General features: G+C 47.6%; 1 protein-coding gene across 2 annotated transcripts in view; it reads left to right on the forward strand.

Moving 5' to 3' along the window:
• Positions 1–4,782: 4,782 nt before the first annotated feature.
• TOX3 (TOX high mobility group box family member 3) overlaps positions 4,783–12,082 on the forward strand; it is a gene marked incomplete at both ends in the record, with an annotated part of 104,480 nt that continues 97,180 nt past the window's right edge. For both annotated transcript variants that reach the window (XM_079723252.1, XM_079723253.1), the window contains one exon: positions 4,783–4,869. In XM_079723252.1, coding sequence (XP_079579378.1) covers positions 4,783–4,869 — 87 coding nt within the window. The remainder of the gene's footprint in view (positions 4,870–12,082) is intronic.

The following is a 12,082-nucleotide window of genomic DNA, read 5'->3' on the forward strand; positions in this document are numbered from 1 at the left end:
CTTGGGGATTATTTTCACACTATAATTCCTGTGTGAAACTCTCTCCTGGTGATTAGTTTTCAAGCCTGCGCTGGAGACGTGTAATGAGGGCCCCAAGGTCAGAATGCTTCCTCTATACCATGTGTACATTCACTATTGTGAGAGCCTTGGTAGGTCTTGACTTGATTTTATCTGCATGTGATTTAGACTATGAACGTGAAGTGTTGATTCTCGGCATGAAGCTCTCTTAAATTTCATGGAGATGAGTTATACAGACACTAAGAATCCATGCTAGATAGAAATGCTATGCTTTATGACACGAAGCCAAATTCAGATATAAAACCAAGTATAAGACATTTTACAAATATAATACATTAGCTGTTATTATGGGAAAAGAAAAGAAACTTGAGTAGCTCTGGCCCTGTTAATTTCCATTTGGAGCTGCTGTTAATTTGGCTGCATTACATATTGCAAACAAGGATTATAATATTTGGATAGAACTTTTCATGACCAAAACTCAAGAAAATTAAACTGTATGTAATGTTTAATACAATCCTCATCTCAACTGAGGAAGCAGAACACAGGTTAAATTACTGTTCATAAATCCCTGAAAGTGGGAGTCTCAGATCTTTAGTTATAAAACTCAGCAAGTTTAATGCAGTCCTCATGGGGACTTTCTTGCTTAATTTGGAGCCAGATAAAGTAGAGAAATAAAGTTTTTGAGTTCTGTCAAGATGTAAAAATGGTGTTCCTATTATGTAAAGTTTGTGTATTCCCCCCCCCGCAATTTCTCAGAGATTCTTGGATGACACCAACTATCCAGTTACAAACATCAAGCTAATAAGACTGACGTTTTTGACCCAAATCATATAAAAACCCTACAGGAATTTTCTTATGCCCAGAAGTTGTATTTTGGGTTCAAAACTGATTCTTGTACTGCCCTCTTCTAAATCAATGACCGTTAGCACCGTGCAGCATAAATTCAAAGCATATTTAAGATATGTTCTTGGAGGTTTCTTCAAATTCAAGGCTAACATAGTACAAAGGAAGCCTTTGTCTGTGGTATTTCAGAAACAAAACGCTGACAGCCTGAAAAAGGTGACACCCTTACGATGACAAATAGCATGACAGTTACAATTGCATTAAATTTTTAAAAGCATCATTCTAAAGTTTTTAATGGATGGGCTTCAAATCCACTGGCACCCTTAAACTTGGGGGGCATTCTGAATGCAATGGTTAATCAGAACAGCTCTAAATGAAACAACATATAATTCTAGTTTTAATGTATACAAAAGATCTAAAACAGCAGAGTGCAAAAGGCTCTCTTCTCCCAACCCTCAGGTAGTTTGTTCTTCTCCAAATCAGAAGTGTTGGGTTCACTCTTTTCAAATCTTACCTTGACCGGGTTCCCTGGGAGGGATATTCCACTACAAAAACATGTCTTTCTTCTCTCCCTCTCTCTCCTTCCCCCCACCCCCTTTCTTCCTTCTCACTTTCCTTCCTTAAATGAATATTTATTTATTGCAAACCACCTAAGTACCAAGCGTGGTCCAAGGTTCTTGGGATACAGCAGTGATCCTGCTTGGGCTCTTGAGCAGCGTGTCTGGCCCCCTCCCTGGAGCTTTCTTTTACAAATACCATGATGCAAATTTGCTTGTCAGATTGTTTCTCCCCATAGCAGCAGTAGCCATGTCATGACGGGATCTCCAGGTACCTGGATGGGACAGGGCATGTGTACATGCATGCGGGTGAATGTGTGTGTGTGTGTGTGTGTGTGTAGGAGTGTGATGGATCCAATTCTCCTTTGAGGGCTTCCATGTGTGTCACTTTGGGCTCCTCTTTATCATTCACAAGTGCCTAAAACAGTGTCCAGCACAGAGGAAGCATGTAAAAAGTAGCTGTTGAGTGCACGGAGACCGACTGTGGGCAAAATCACGTGGTCGCTATGCAGCCTTCCCAAATGACTGTTTCTGTTCTAGTGATTTTTTTCCTTTGAAGTGCCTCAACATATGTATCTTCAGACTCACAGTTTCTTTTTTCCTCTCTCCTTAATCAAGATCTACACTCAGAACTTTCGCTTACATTACTTCCTAAATCATCATCATCTTAAAATATTGACTGACCGAATATTGTTTCCTTCCCCAACACATTTGCATTGTGACAGGGAGGGGGATTTTAAGAGCAAGCCTTTCCCACAACAATGGCAGGGAGGTGGTATCCCTGGCACCGGGCATTTCAGCCTCCTGGGAGCCTCCTGGGAGAAGGTTGTCCTCTCAGTTTCTAGTCTCCACAGCTCAACGTTCAATGCCACGCAGGCGCCCACATGCAGTTCCCCGTCTCGCAGCTAGTGGGGTTTCCAGTGCGAATATTTGTATTCCTGATCCTCGAGGTCTGATTACAACTTCAGGTTCAGTCTCTATGTAACTTTGATTATACTTTGCTTCATCCTCTGTAATCAAGCTCAGATTGCTCCAGATGCACGACAGAATGAGCAGAAGGTGAGGAATGTGAGTGTGCAAAGAAAAACTCCGCTTCCCAGCCTTTTGGGGGCTCCTTTTAACAACTATCTGGAAAAAAATATAATTTCTTCTTTGGTACCTCAGATCAGCAGGCTGCTCCTCGCCTGTGGCCAGATGCTGCACTCTACGCCATTGTTAAATACTAATAGTGAAACTTAAAAGATGTACTCTTGCGAGACAACAGGTGGCCACTGCAACCTCCAGCTCTGATTGGTGGAAAGGCCACAGGCGCCCAGTGGCCCGGAGAAAGGGCCTCCACTTCTGCGTTTCAAGAACCTGCTCAATGGGGTGTTGTCCTGATAATATCTCAGCTCACTGCCAATTTGTGCAACCCGCTGGGCCATTAGGGAGCGCCGCTGGGTTGTCAACGTTAAATGGAGACTCGGGAGAGGAGACCAAAGCTTTTTCAGGAGGGGGGGTGGATTGGAGTCAACCCAGCGACAACGCAAGCAGTTGTTCCTTTTCTGAATACACACCGCTCTCTCACGCAGTCTCCAAACGCCCGACTCTGCTAAGAGGAGGGCAAATACACAAACTTTCGCTTAATTGAAGTTTATTTTTCCTGCTTGGTTCCAGAACGATAATATTGGGCAAAGGTACATACACAAGGTGTCACCAAGCCAGGGTGCCTATTTTGGAGAACAGACGAAATGAAGAGAAAGTCCTGTGATGCTTGTCTGAAAAACTTCAGGCCGTGGGCCAGCAAAGTGTGATCAGGGACGAAAAGTGTGAGTGAGTGTCAGCTAAAATATTTGTAAATTTCTCCCTTCCTGTTAAAGTGGTTACCAGACAACCATACTGGGGAGGGGGGCAAATCTCACAGCCTCTCCTTAACGCTCTCATCTGGTAGCAAATCCCTTCCCTTCGCCAAGGCTGAGGGCCAAACTGTCAGATGAACCCAAAGCAAGGGGTGGGGGGGAAAGATGTAGCTTAAAGAAAGAGAAAGAAATCAAGGGGGGGGGGTGAGTGCCCTGTGAAGAAGTTAATCACCCAGAACCTTTTAGGAAAATAGGGACATTTTCTCTCAGAGAGCGGTGAGTGATCCGCCTAGATCCAGTTACTCAAATGCCTTTCGAATACAAACAAGAGCAAAGAAAATACGAAGAGAAGCGACATGAGGCTTAACCCGGGGAGCTTCAAGTCTGCCTACCTGTGAAAGGTCAGGGCCCCATACCCCTCCTGGAAAACACCACAGGTGTACACGGGGCTCCCAGCTCCCGACTCTTCGGAGGCAATCGTGCAGATTACCTGCTGGGTTAGGTGCCTCCAAGAAGGGGACGCTCGTGGGGGAAGGCGGAGTGGGGTAGAGGGATCGGGGGACCCACGAAGAAGGAATGGGGACAAGGAGTGGAAACCGAGGGAAAGAGGAGTGGTGGGAAGGGAGCGGACGGCGCGTGGATGCTGCTGGCAGGAGCCGGGGGCCCAGGGCAGCGGGGGTCCGAAAGGGGGCGGGGGTCCTCACCGGGCACGGGACTGGCCGAAGCGGCCGAGGGAAGGAGGGAGCGAGGAGCACTCCGAGGCAGCGGGGACAAAGAGGACCGGAGCGGGAAGGGGGGCGCGGTGGGAAGAAGAGGGGCCCCGGAGAGGGGGAGGCCGCGGCGCGGGCGACGGGGCGGTCGAGGGCTGCGCGAGGCGCGGGGTGAGACGCGAGGGGCCGCGCGGGGCAGGGGCCGGCGGGGCGGGGGCCGCGCGCCCGGAGGCGGGCCGGGCCGAGAGCGCACCGGCGGGGCGGGCGGCGCGCCAGCTGCCCGCGGTGGGAGGGGCGGAGCGGCGGCGGCGCGGGGAGGGGACCGGCGGCGGAGGGAGGCAGGAGGGGGAGAAGGAGGGGAGGGGCCGGGCCCCTTGTCTCCGCTGCTCCTCTCCTCAGTCCGCCCGGGGAGGAGGAGGAGGAGCGGGGCCAGCCGCCGCCGCCGCCGCCGTCGTCGTCCCAGCCTCGCCCCGCGCACCTGAACTCGCCGCGCCGCCCCGGGCCCCCGCGCCGCGCCCCGCGCCCCGGGCGCCCGGCCGGTGCGCAGCGCTGCCTTGGTGCCCCGGCGGGGCGCGTCCCCCGGGCCGCCTCCCGCTCTCCCGCGGCTCGCGTGGCCGCGCCTTTGTGTGCGGCGGCCGCGGCTCCCGGGCTCCTCTGGCTCCCGGTGGCGGCGCCCCTCAGGCCCAAGTCCCGCGCGCCGCCCCCTGGACAACCCCGGCCGGGCGCCCCCGACGGTGGATCTAGCGGCTTCGAGGAGGCGGGCACCGGTCCCGGCGAGCCCCAGTCCCGGCCCCCGGCCCCGGGCCCGGCTCCGGCATGGATGTGAGATTCTACCCCGCGGCGGCCGGGGACCCCGCCGGCCTGGACTTCGCGCAGTGCCTGGGGTACTACGGCTACAGCAAGGTGACCGGGCCGGGCCAGGGCCGGGGGGCGGCGGGTCGGGGGCCACCTCCCCATCCCGGGCGCGCCCCGCGCTCCAGATCTCCGCCTGCTGCACTTTTCTCTCCCCTCTCCGCTCCCTTCCCTTTGCGCCTTCGTTTCTGTCCAACTCTCCCGCTCTACTCTTTCTGCCCCCTTCCCACCCCCCTTTTTGTCCCTCAGCCGGCGCTCCCCTCTCCCCTCCGCCTCTCCTCCCACTGTCTCTCCCCCACCCTCACCCGGCCGACGCTCTTTGGCTGCCCCAAAGAAGGGAAGAGCAGCCCAAGAACTGCAAGGGGGGACTCGCGTGTGATTCTTTGTTGTTGTTATTAGTAAACACGATCGCAGTCCCCCTCAGTTTGGGGAGGAAGAGGGCAACGCAGGAGTCCCCCATCTCGTGGTCTGATGACTTCGCCGACCCCCTCCCAGCCCATCTCACCTCCCCCACGCCCCCGAGAGCTGGACCCAGGGCCGCTTAGCGAAGGAAAGGAACTAACTTTTGAGCGTGCCCTGGATTGGGGAAGAGGGGAGCCGCGAAGTGGTGGGACCCCCGCAGGTGGCCTTTGCTGCCCTCTCGCTAGGGCGCTCTGGACCATGCAATGGAGGTGCCCGCCCCTCCCTGGTTAGCACTAGTGGCTTCTTATCTTTCATTTTTGGGGGAGGGGTAAGTTTGGCATTTCGGGGAGATCAGGATTGGAGACCTCCACACCACGCCCTGGATCACCCCACCTCCTTCACCTCCCCCTGTTCCAACTTCGAGGACCCAGCGTTTCAGGTGGCCAAAGGTGGATCTCAGAAGGGCAAGCTGGCCGCAGCTCGGAGCGGCGAGTCGGTGCGAGAACCGCGGCCCTTGGGCCAGCGCAGCGCGGACTCCCGTTCTCTATCCTTTCCCGAAGCCCCCAAGGCCAAGCTTTAGAGGAAACATCACCCCGAGGGCGATATTCAGAGAAAGAGCTGTGCTCTGGCTGGCCTGTGCCTTTTGAATGTGGTTTTTCTTTCTCCTTCCCCCCTGCCCCTCCCTCCTCCCCTCCTTTTTCTTTCAAATCGCAGTTTGTTTATGATTGCTTGGATAACAGAGGAGGAAATAAGGAGCCTGCAGAAAGAAAGGTGCTATACAAAACTAATGAATACATAGCAGGAAGAGGAGGATTTGTATCTAAGAGTGAGGAACAGTTTGCTGTGCCCCGTGGCTGATGGAGGCTCGTGTTCCTTTCTGTTTGTTTATACTCCGTTCCCAACTCCAGTGCTGAAGTTTGTGAAACACCATTAGGGTCTCTCTTCCTCACGCCTCTCCCCTGTGTCATCATCACCCAGCTCTGCGCCTGGCACCCAGGGGCCTCCCAACAAGTATAGAAGGAAGGGACATCATTCCGTGTGTTTTAACCCTTTGGTGATGGTGGGCGTTCATGCTCTCAAAATTCCTAGAGTGATACATTAAGCATTGAAAGAGAAGCAAGAAAAGGCCTATCCCTGTAGCCAGAGTTCAGGTTTAGTTTCGGCCCTCTGATTTTGGATTTACTCAAGTTATTAAATGCTTTCAAAAGTCTCCCATGTATGCTCAGTTAGGGACTTAGGCAGCCTAATTAAGTATGTAGTGTTTCTGAGAATCCACCTAATTGTTCCAGTGGGGTATTATTTATCTCCTTACAACTTAGCCTTGTGTATTCAAGCCTTGTATAGCTGGGCATGCTCTTATTTTTGGAAGCCATTACCTTGCCTAATGTAACTACTTCTTTCTCTGATTTAAGATCAGCAACACTCGAATGACACCAAAATAGAAACCTTTTGTACTAATCCAGTCACTGCAATGCGTGGCAAATCTCTCTGTTCACTAGGATCCCAAGGGTACTTCAAGGGACCAGAGGAAATTGTGGGTGTTTTGTGTGTGTCTCTTTTTATTTTTTGAGAAAGGCTATTTCGAGTCAATTTAAACTCAGAACATTTACTTCTGGGAGCGTCTAGAAAGCTTAAAAACAGACAATATTTATTGAGATGCTTGTTCAGTTTCAGGAGTGAGGATGCAAGTTGGATTGCTGTCATATTTTCCTAATGCAGCGATTCGCCTGAAATAACTCAGTTTCTTAGTTATTCAGCAATCTGTCGTCTTAAGTGCTCTGTGTACCCAACTTATGAAAGTTAGTGCTTAATATTGGTAGAAATCAGATTGTACTTACTTTAAGGGATGTTTGCACTTCATTCCTTGCAGATAAAAATACAATAATCTTTAAATTGAGCCACGATACTGTATTTTCCTACTCTTAATTTCAGAAGTGAAAAACCCAACCTTACTCCCCATAATTTTTCCTTATGGGGAGAATGCAGTAGAAGAAGAAGTATTAACTTCATGGGTATAAAACAGCAAGTGCTAGTTAAAGGTTTATAGCATTTCATTTCATAGCTAACTTGTGTGTCTGAAGTGACGTTCTTCAATAGATTTATATTGAAAATGTAAAAACCAGCGTACAAAGACATGCATGTATCTTATTTGAAAACACCTGTAATCATTAATCTTTTAAGACTTAACTTTTGATCATGTGCGTTATCTTTCCGGATGGGAAGTGATGGCTTTCAAAGAAAGTCTGTTTCTGCCCTTTCTTGTTTTAACGACCATCTGGGAAACTTTAGAAGAAATACAGAACCCTCCGCTCCAGGCTTAACAAGGGAAAAGTTAGCGCTTATCGTTAAATTTATTTACAAACCGTGAATAATAGGGTTTCATTCATTTCTCTCTTTAACAAATGACCCGAGTCCTTTGTATAACTTATATGCATGTGTATTATCTTCACATTCTGTGAGTATATGGATCCTTTTTAAATGTCAGCGCTCATGAAAGTGTGTACTCTGTCTATGGAGAATGGATGAAAGAGTTTTGAGGGTTCAAAAGTCATTGCAAGTAGGAGAATAACTTCAAATAAAATATAGCCAGGATCATTAAAATCAGTTAATAATTCATGAGCCAGCCACTGATGTATAAACTTAAAGTCATCCCTATTTCCTCAGGGCTAATTTCCATTTTAATTTCAAGTGGAAAATCTACTGTTTGAACATTTCTTTTTCTGATGCAGCTAACAAATTAAACTAACACCTATATCTTTTTTTTTTTTTTTTAAAAAGCCTTATGTTATTCAAGTGAATTAGTGACCCATTGTCTATATATCTGGAACTTTTCTTTCCCTGGGTTCAATTTGTCTTCACCAGTAAGAAGATAATATGCAACATATCAGTCCGCATGTAGTGGTCAGAAGTCTGCTCTCCTCACCGCCCCCCGCACCAAATACACTGTTACATTTAATGTGGGTGTAAGCCAGGTAAAATCACGCATTGGGTTAATAATGAGTTTGGACTGAACTCTAGTTACTAGCTTTTCTGCATATTCTTAGGGCTTCCCCACCCCCTTTCAAAATATGGCTATTGACTTCTTACCCTATGTAGAATAGTCCTATGCTGTTGAAACTCCATCTGTCCCAAACATTGCTTTCTAATTATTATATGTGTTATTGATCACTCTGCTTAATTAAGATGTTCTGATGTGAGCACTTTCCCTCCACCTCATGGGCCTCTACCTTGGCTAGCTTGAATAAGAGGACCTGAAGGGTGGTTTGTCATTGGTCTACCTTATCGGAGACCATGGTTCAAGTTGAGAAGATATTGAGAGGGAAGTGGGATTTGATTGAAACTCTCCTTAAGTTGATATCTTGCACTAGCATGAGAACTCATGATTTTATTTCTAGGGTCTGGAGTATGGGGGTGTTGAATTTTGAGAGCAGATTGAGAGATTTCCATGTCAGGTGTTTAACCAAGATGTGGAAACCACATTGTGAAAGAAATGAAAGGTTCTTCTAGGGACCTTAGAGCAAGGGTCATAAACTCTGTCTGTAGGGACAGCCAGTTAACCTTCATGAAGCTAGAGGTTGTGGTCAAGTGGAGAACGTGCCCCATTTAAAGGGGGAGCCTTGCTCAGCATTAGTAGATTGTTGCCATGCCAACATTTGACCCAGTATCTCCACATTCTGCAATTCTTTTTTTTTCAAGAAAATGATAATCTGGGTTTTTATGGGAAATATCCTGAATTTTAAGTATTGGCTGCAAATTAACAAATACTTGAAATCATTATGTGGGACCCTCAAAGCATGCCTGTGCAACTTTTGTCTTAACAAACTCATACGCAGATGAGGATTCAAAAATCATTTTTAAACAAATCATTTCTAGTTTACGTTCAACTATGTGGGCAGTTCTACTACAGTGTTCGACTATGTGGATAATTCAGTTGAGTGAGTGGAGGAGGTATAATTTAACCACTTTCAGTGTAGTTCTAATCTAATAATTTGGATTCTATCATTCGTTAGTTTTATGGTCTCAAGCCAATGGAATAGTCATTCTAGGTCAGGAGCTGGCAGACTGCAGCCCACAGGTCATGGTCTGCAAGTTAGGTTGGTTTTTGCGTTTTTAAACTGTTGAAAGAATTCGAAAGAAGAAGAATATTTCATGACTGTGAAAACTACATGACATTGACTTTTGTGTCCATAAATAAACTTTTATTGGAACACAGCCCCACTCATTTGTTTACATCTTGTCTGGGGCTGCTTTCATGCCACAGTGGCGGAGTTGAGTCATTGTGACAGAGACTGCATGGCTTGCAAAGCCTAAAACATTTATTATTTATAGAAAAATGTTGCCAACCCCTGTTCTAGATGATCAGTCCACTGATGGTACCGTGATCTTCCTATGTTCCAAGCCAAGGCAGTAGAAAGATAATCAAGATGGCCTAACTGGAAAGATGACTATCTCAGAGAATGTTTCTGGAAATGCTTCTAGAACAGTGGGGTCTCAGCCCTGGCTTCAGCCATGGTCGGGTAGGAGGAGGCTTGTAGAAGATACTCAAGCTCAGCCTTACCCCAGACTAGTTCAGTAAGAATCTCTGGGGATGGGATCCAGGCAGCAGTGTGTTTAAAAGCTCCCCAGGTGATTCCAACACGCAGCTATGGTTGGAAACTTTGTTTTAGGCTGAGGATCCTGAAGTGAGCAATGTCCAGGGGCAGTAAAACTGGGTACGAAGTTTGTGATTGCTATAAAGAAGACAAGACCTAGGACAGAATGGTTGGTTCCTGGTTGGCACTCAGGGCCTTTTGAGGCCCTTGGCAATTCCTAAGCCCTATTGATTTGGGCTCCCCCCCACATCCTGCATTTAATACAATATGACATGATACCATATCTGAGTTGATGTTGATTAGGTGGCTTATGTTTGTATTTTGTAGGCATTTAATTGAGCATCTATTAGTTTTAATTTTGTAGCCTGTGTGCGTGCGTGCACGCACGCTTGCTTCTGTGCTGTGTGGCCAATTACTTTTTTCTAATTTTAAACATTTCTGTAGGCTCCTGAGAAGCTTATAGTTCTAGATGTCCAGTCTATGGTGACTACTGGATAAAGCAGTCCTGCTGACACAAACTTGAGGTCCAGAAACTCCCCATTTTGCCGCGTCAACCAGTGGAATATTGATGAGAACCCTGTGCTCAGTGAAGCCTAATGTACGGTTAGCCAAAGAATGTTAATTTTAGTCACTTCAGGTGAAGTCAGTGGTTGTACGTGGCCACAGCATTCAAAGTATGTGTAGTTATTTCAAGAACTGTCTACTCCAGGTCACAGACTGTCAGGGAGACACTGAATCCACTTGAGGACTTGTTTTGTTTACTTTGCACCAGTATTTAAAAAAATAAATTAGTTGCCTGTTTCTAAAAATCTTCCAGTTTTCCTTTCATCATAAATACTGGACCTGTACCCTGGCGTGGCATCATCTGCCAGTTGCCCCGATTCAGATGGCTGTGTACTCCACAGTTCACCGTGGTCCTCTCCACTCCCTCCTCCTCATACTTAGCCTTCTGTATACCTCTCAGGTCCCAGGAGGCTTCGAGTTTGAAAACTTTGATTAGAAAGAGATGAAATTAAGCGAGCATCAAATGATGCTCAGACCTAGTGAAATGAGGTCACTGTCATCGGAGAAATACAGACCCAGTGTTCCTTGCGGTATGTAGGATAGTAGATGAAATGGAAAAGAGTAATTTGTGATCATATTATAGAGCCGTGCTCCTCAAACTTTAGCATACACGAGTAATACCCAGAGTGCTTTTTGCAACACAGACCATTGGACTTTACCTCTAGAGTTTCTGAATCATAGGTCTGGGGTGGGGCTCTCAGGTGATGATGTCATACTGTGAGTAGCGTGGCACAGAGGGCCTTCAGTGGTAAGGGAAGTAGTTTGTTCTTTGTAAGTTTATCGGCTAGAATGCTTTGGGCTGCAGGTAACAGCATGAACAACAAACAGCGCATAAACCCTCAGGACATTTGTTTACTAGTAAGTCTTTAGGTAGGCCATTTCAGGCTGTTTCGGATGGTTCAATCATGTCTTCAAGGACCCCCTTTACTTTTCTCTTTATTCCGCCATCCTTGGAATTTCAACATTCTCCTCATGGTCACAGGTTGGCTGCTGTAGCTCTAGGCATCACATCCTCACACGATAGCATGCGAAATGAGAAGCAGGGCAGTGGTGTGGGTGGGAGTGGTAGTAAAGGAGCACTTTCTCTTTCTACACATCTCTTATTAAGAAAGAATAGCTTTCTTGGAAACAGTTCCACTAGACTCTTTCGTCTTACTGTTCAGAAATGGATCACATGCCCACCCTAGGACAGTCATTGGCAAAGAAGAAGGGGACTGCTGTGATCAGCATAGACCAATCCCATGTCATCCCCTGAGGCTGGACACTTGTCACATGAGCATAATTGATGTTACGCTCTGTTAGCAAGGAAGGAGGCTGTTGGAAGGACACCCGTGTCTGCTGCTGAGCACGTTTGAAGAACTTTGAGTGGGCTAGCGTGTGGTAGGGGTTGAATTTTGTGAAGATGAATCTGACTTTTTGACTAGATTAGCGTGGGGCCCGACAGGAGGTGGCGGACAGGGGGGACCAGGAAGGACGCCACTAGCCAGTCGAGATAAAGGTGCGAGAAGGATTTGAACTAAGGAGATGTGAATATGGACGTGAAGGAGAGGAGGGCACTGAACAGAGCATCTCTGTAGCTTAGGAAGGAGAAAGAGGAAGCGGAGATGACTCAGGGTGTTTGAATTGGGGACCTGAATGAATGTTAGGACTTCGAACAGAAGCAGAGGGGCCAGGGGAGAAGCTGGGGTTGGAGGAAAGATAACACT

The sequence above is a fragment of the Hyperoodon ampullatus genome (assembly GCF_949752795.1).
Source record: "Hyperoodon ampullatus genome assembly, chromosome: 18".
In the NCBI taxonomy this organism is placed as follows: Eukaryota; Metazoa; Chordata; class Mammalia; order Artiodactyla; family Ziphiidae; genus Hyperoodon; species Hyperoodon ampullatus.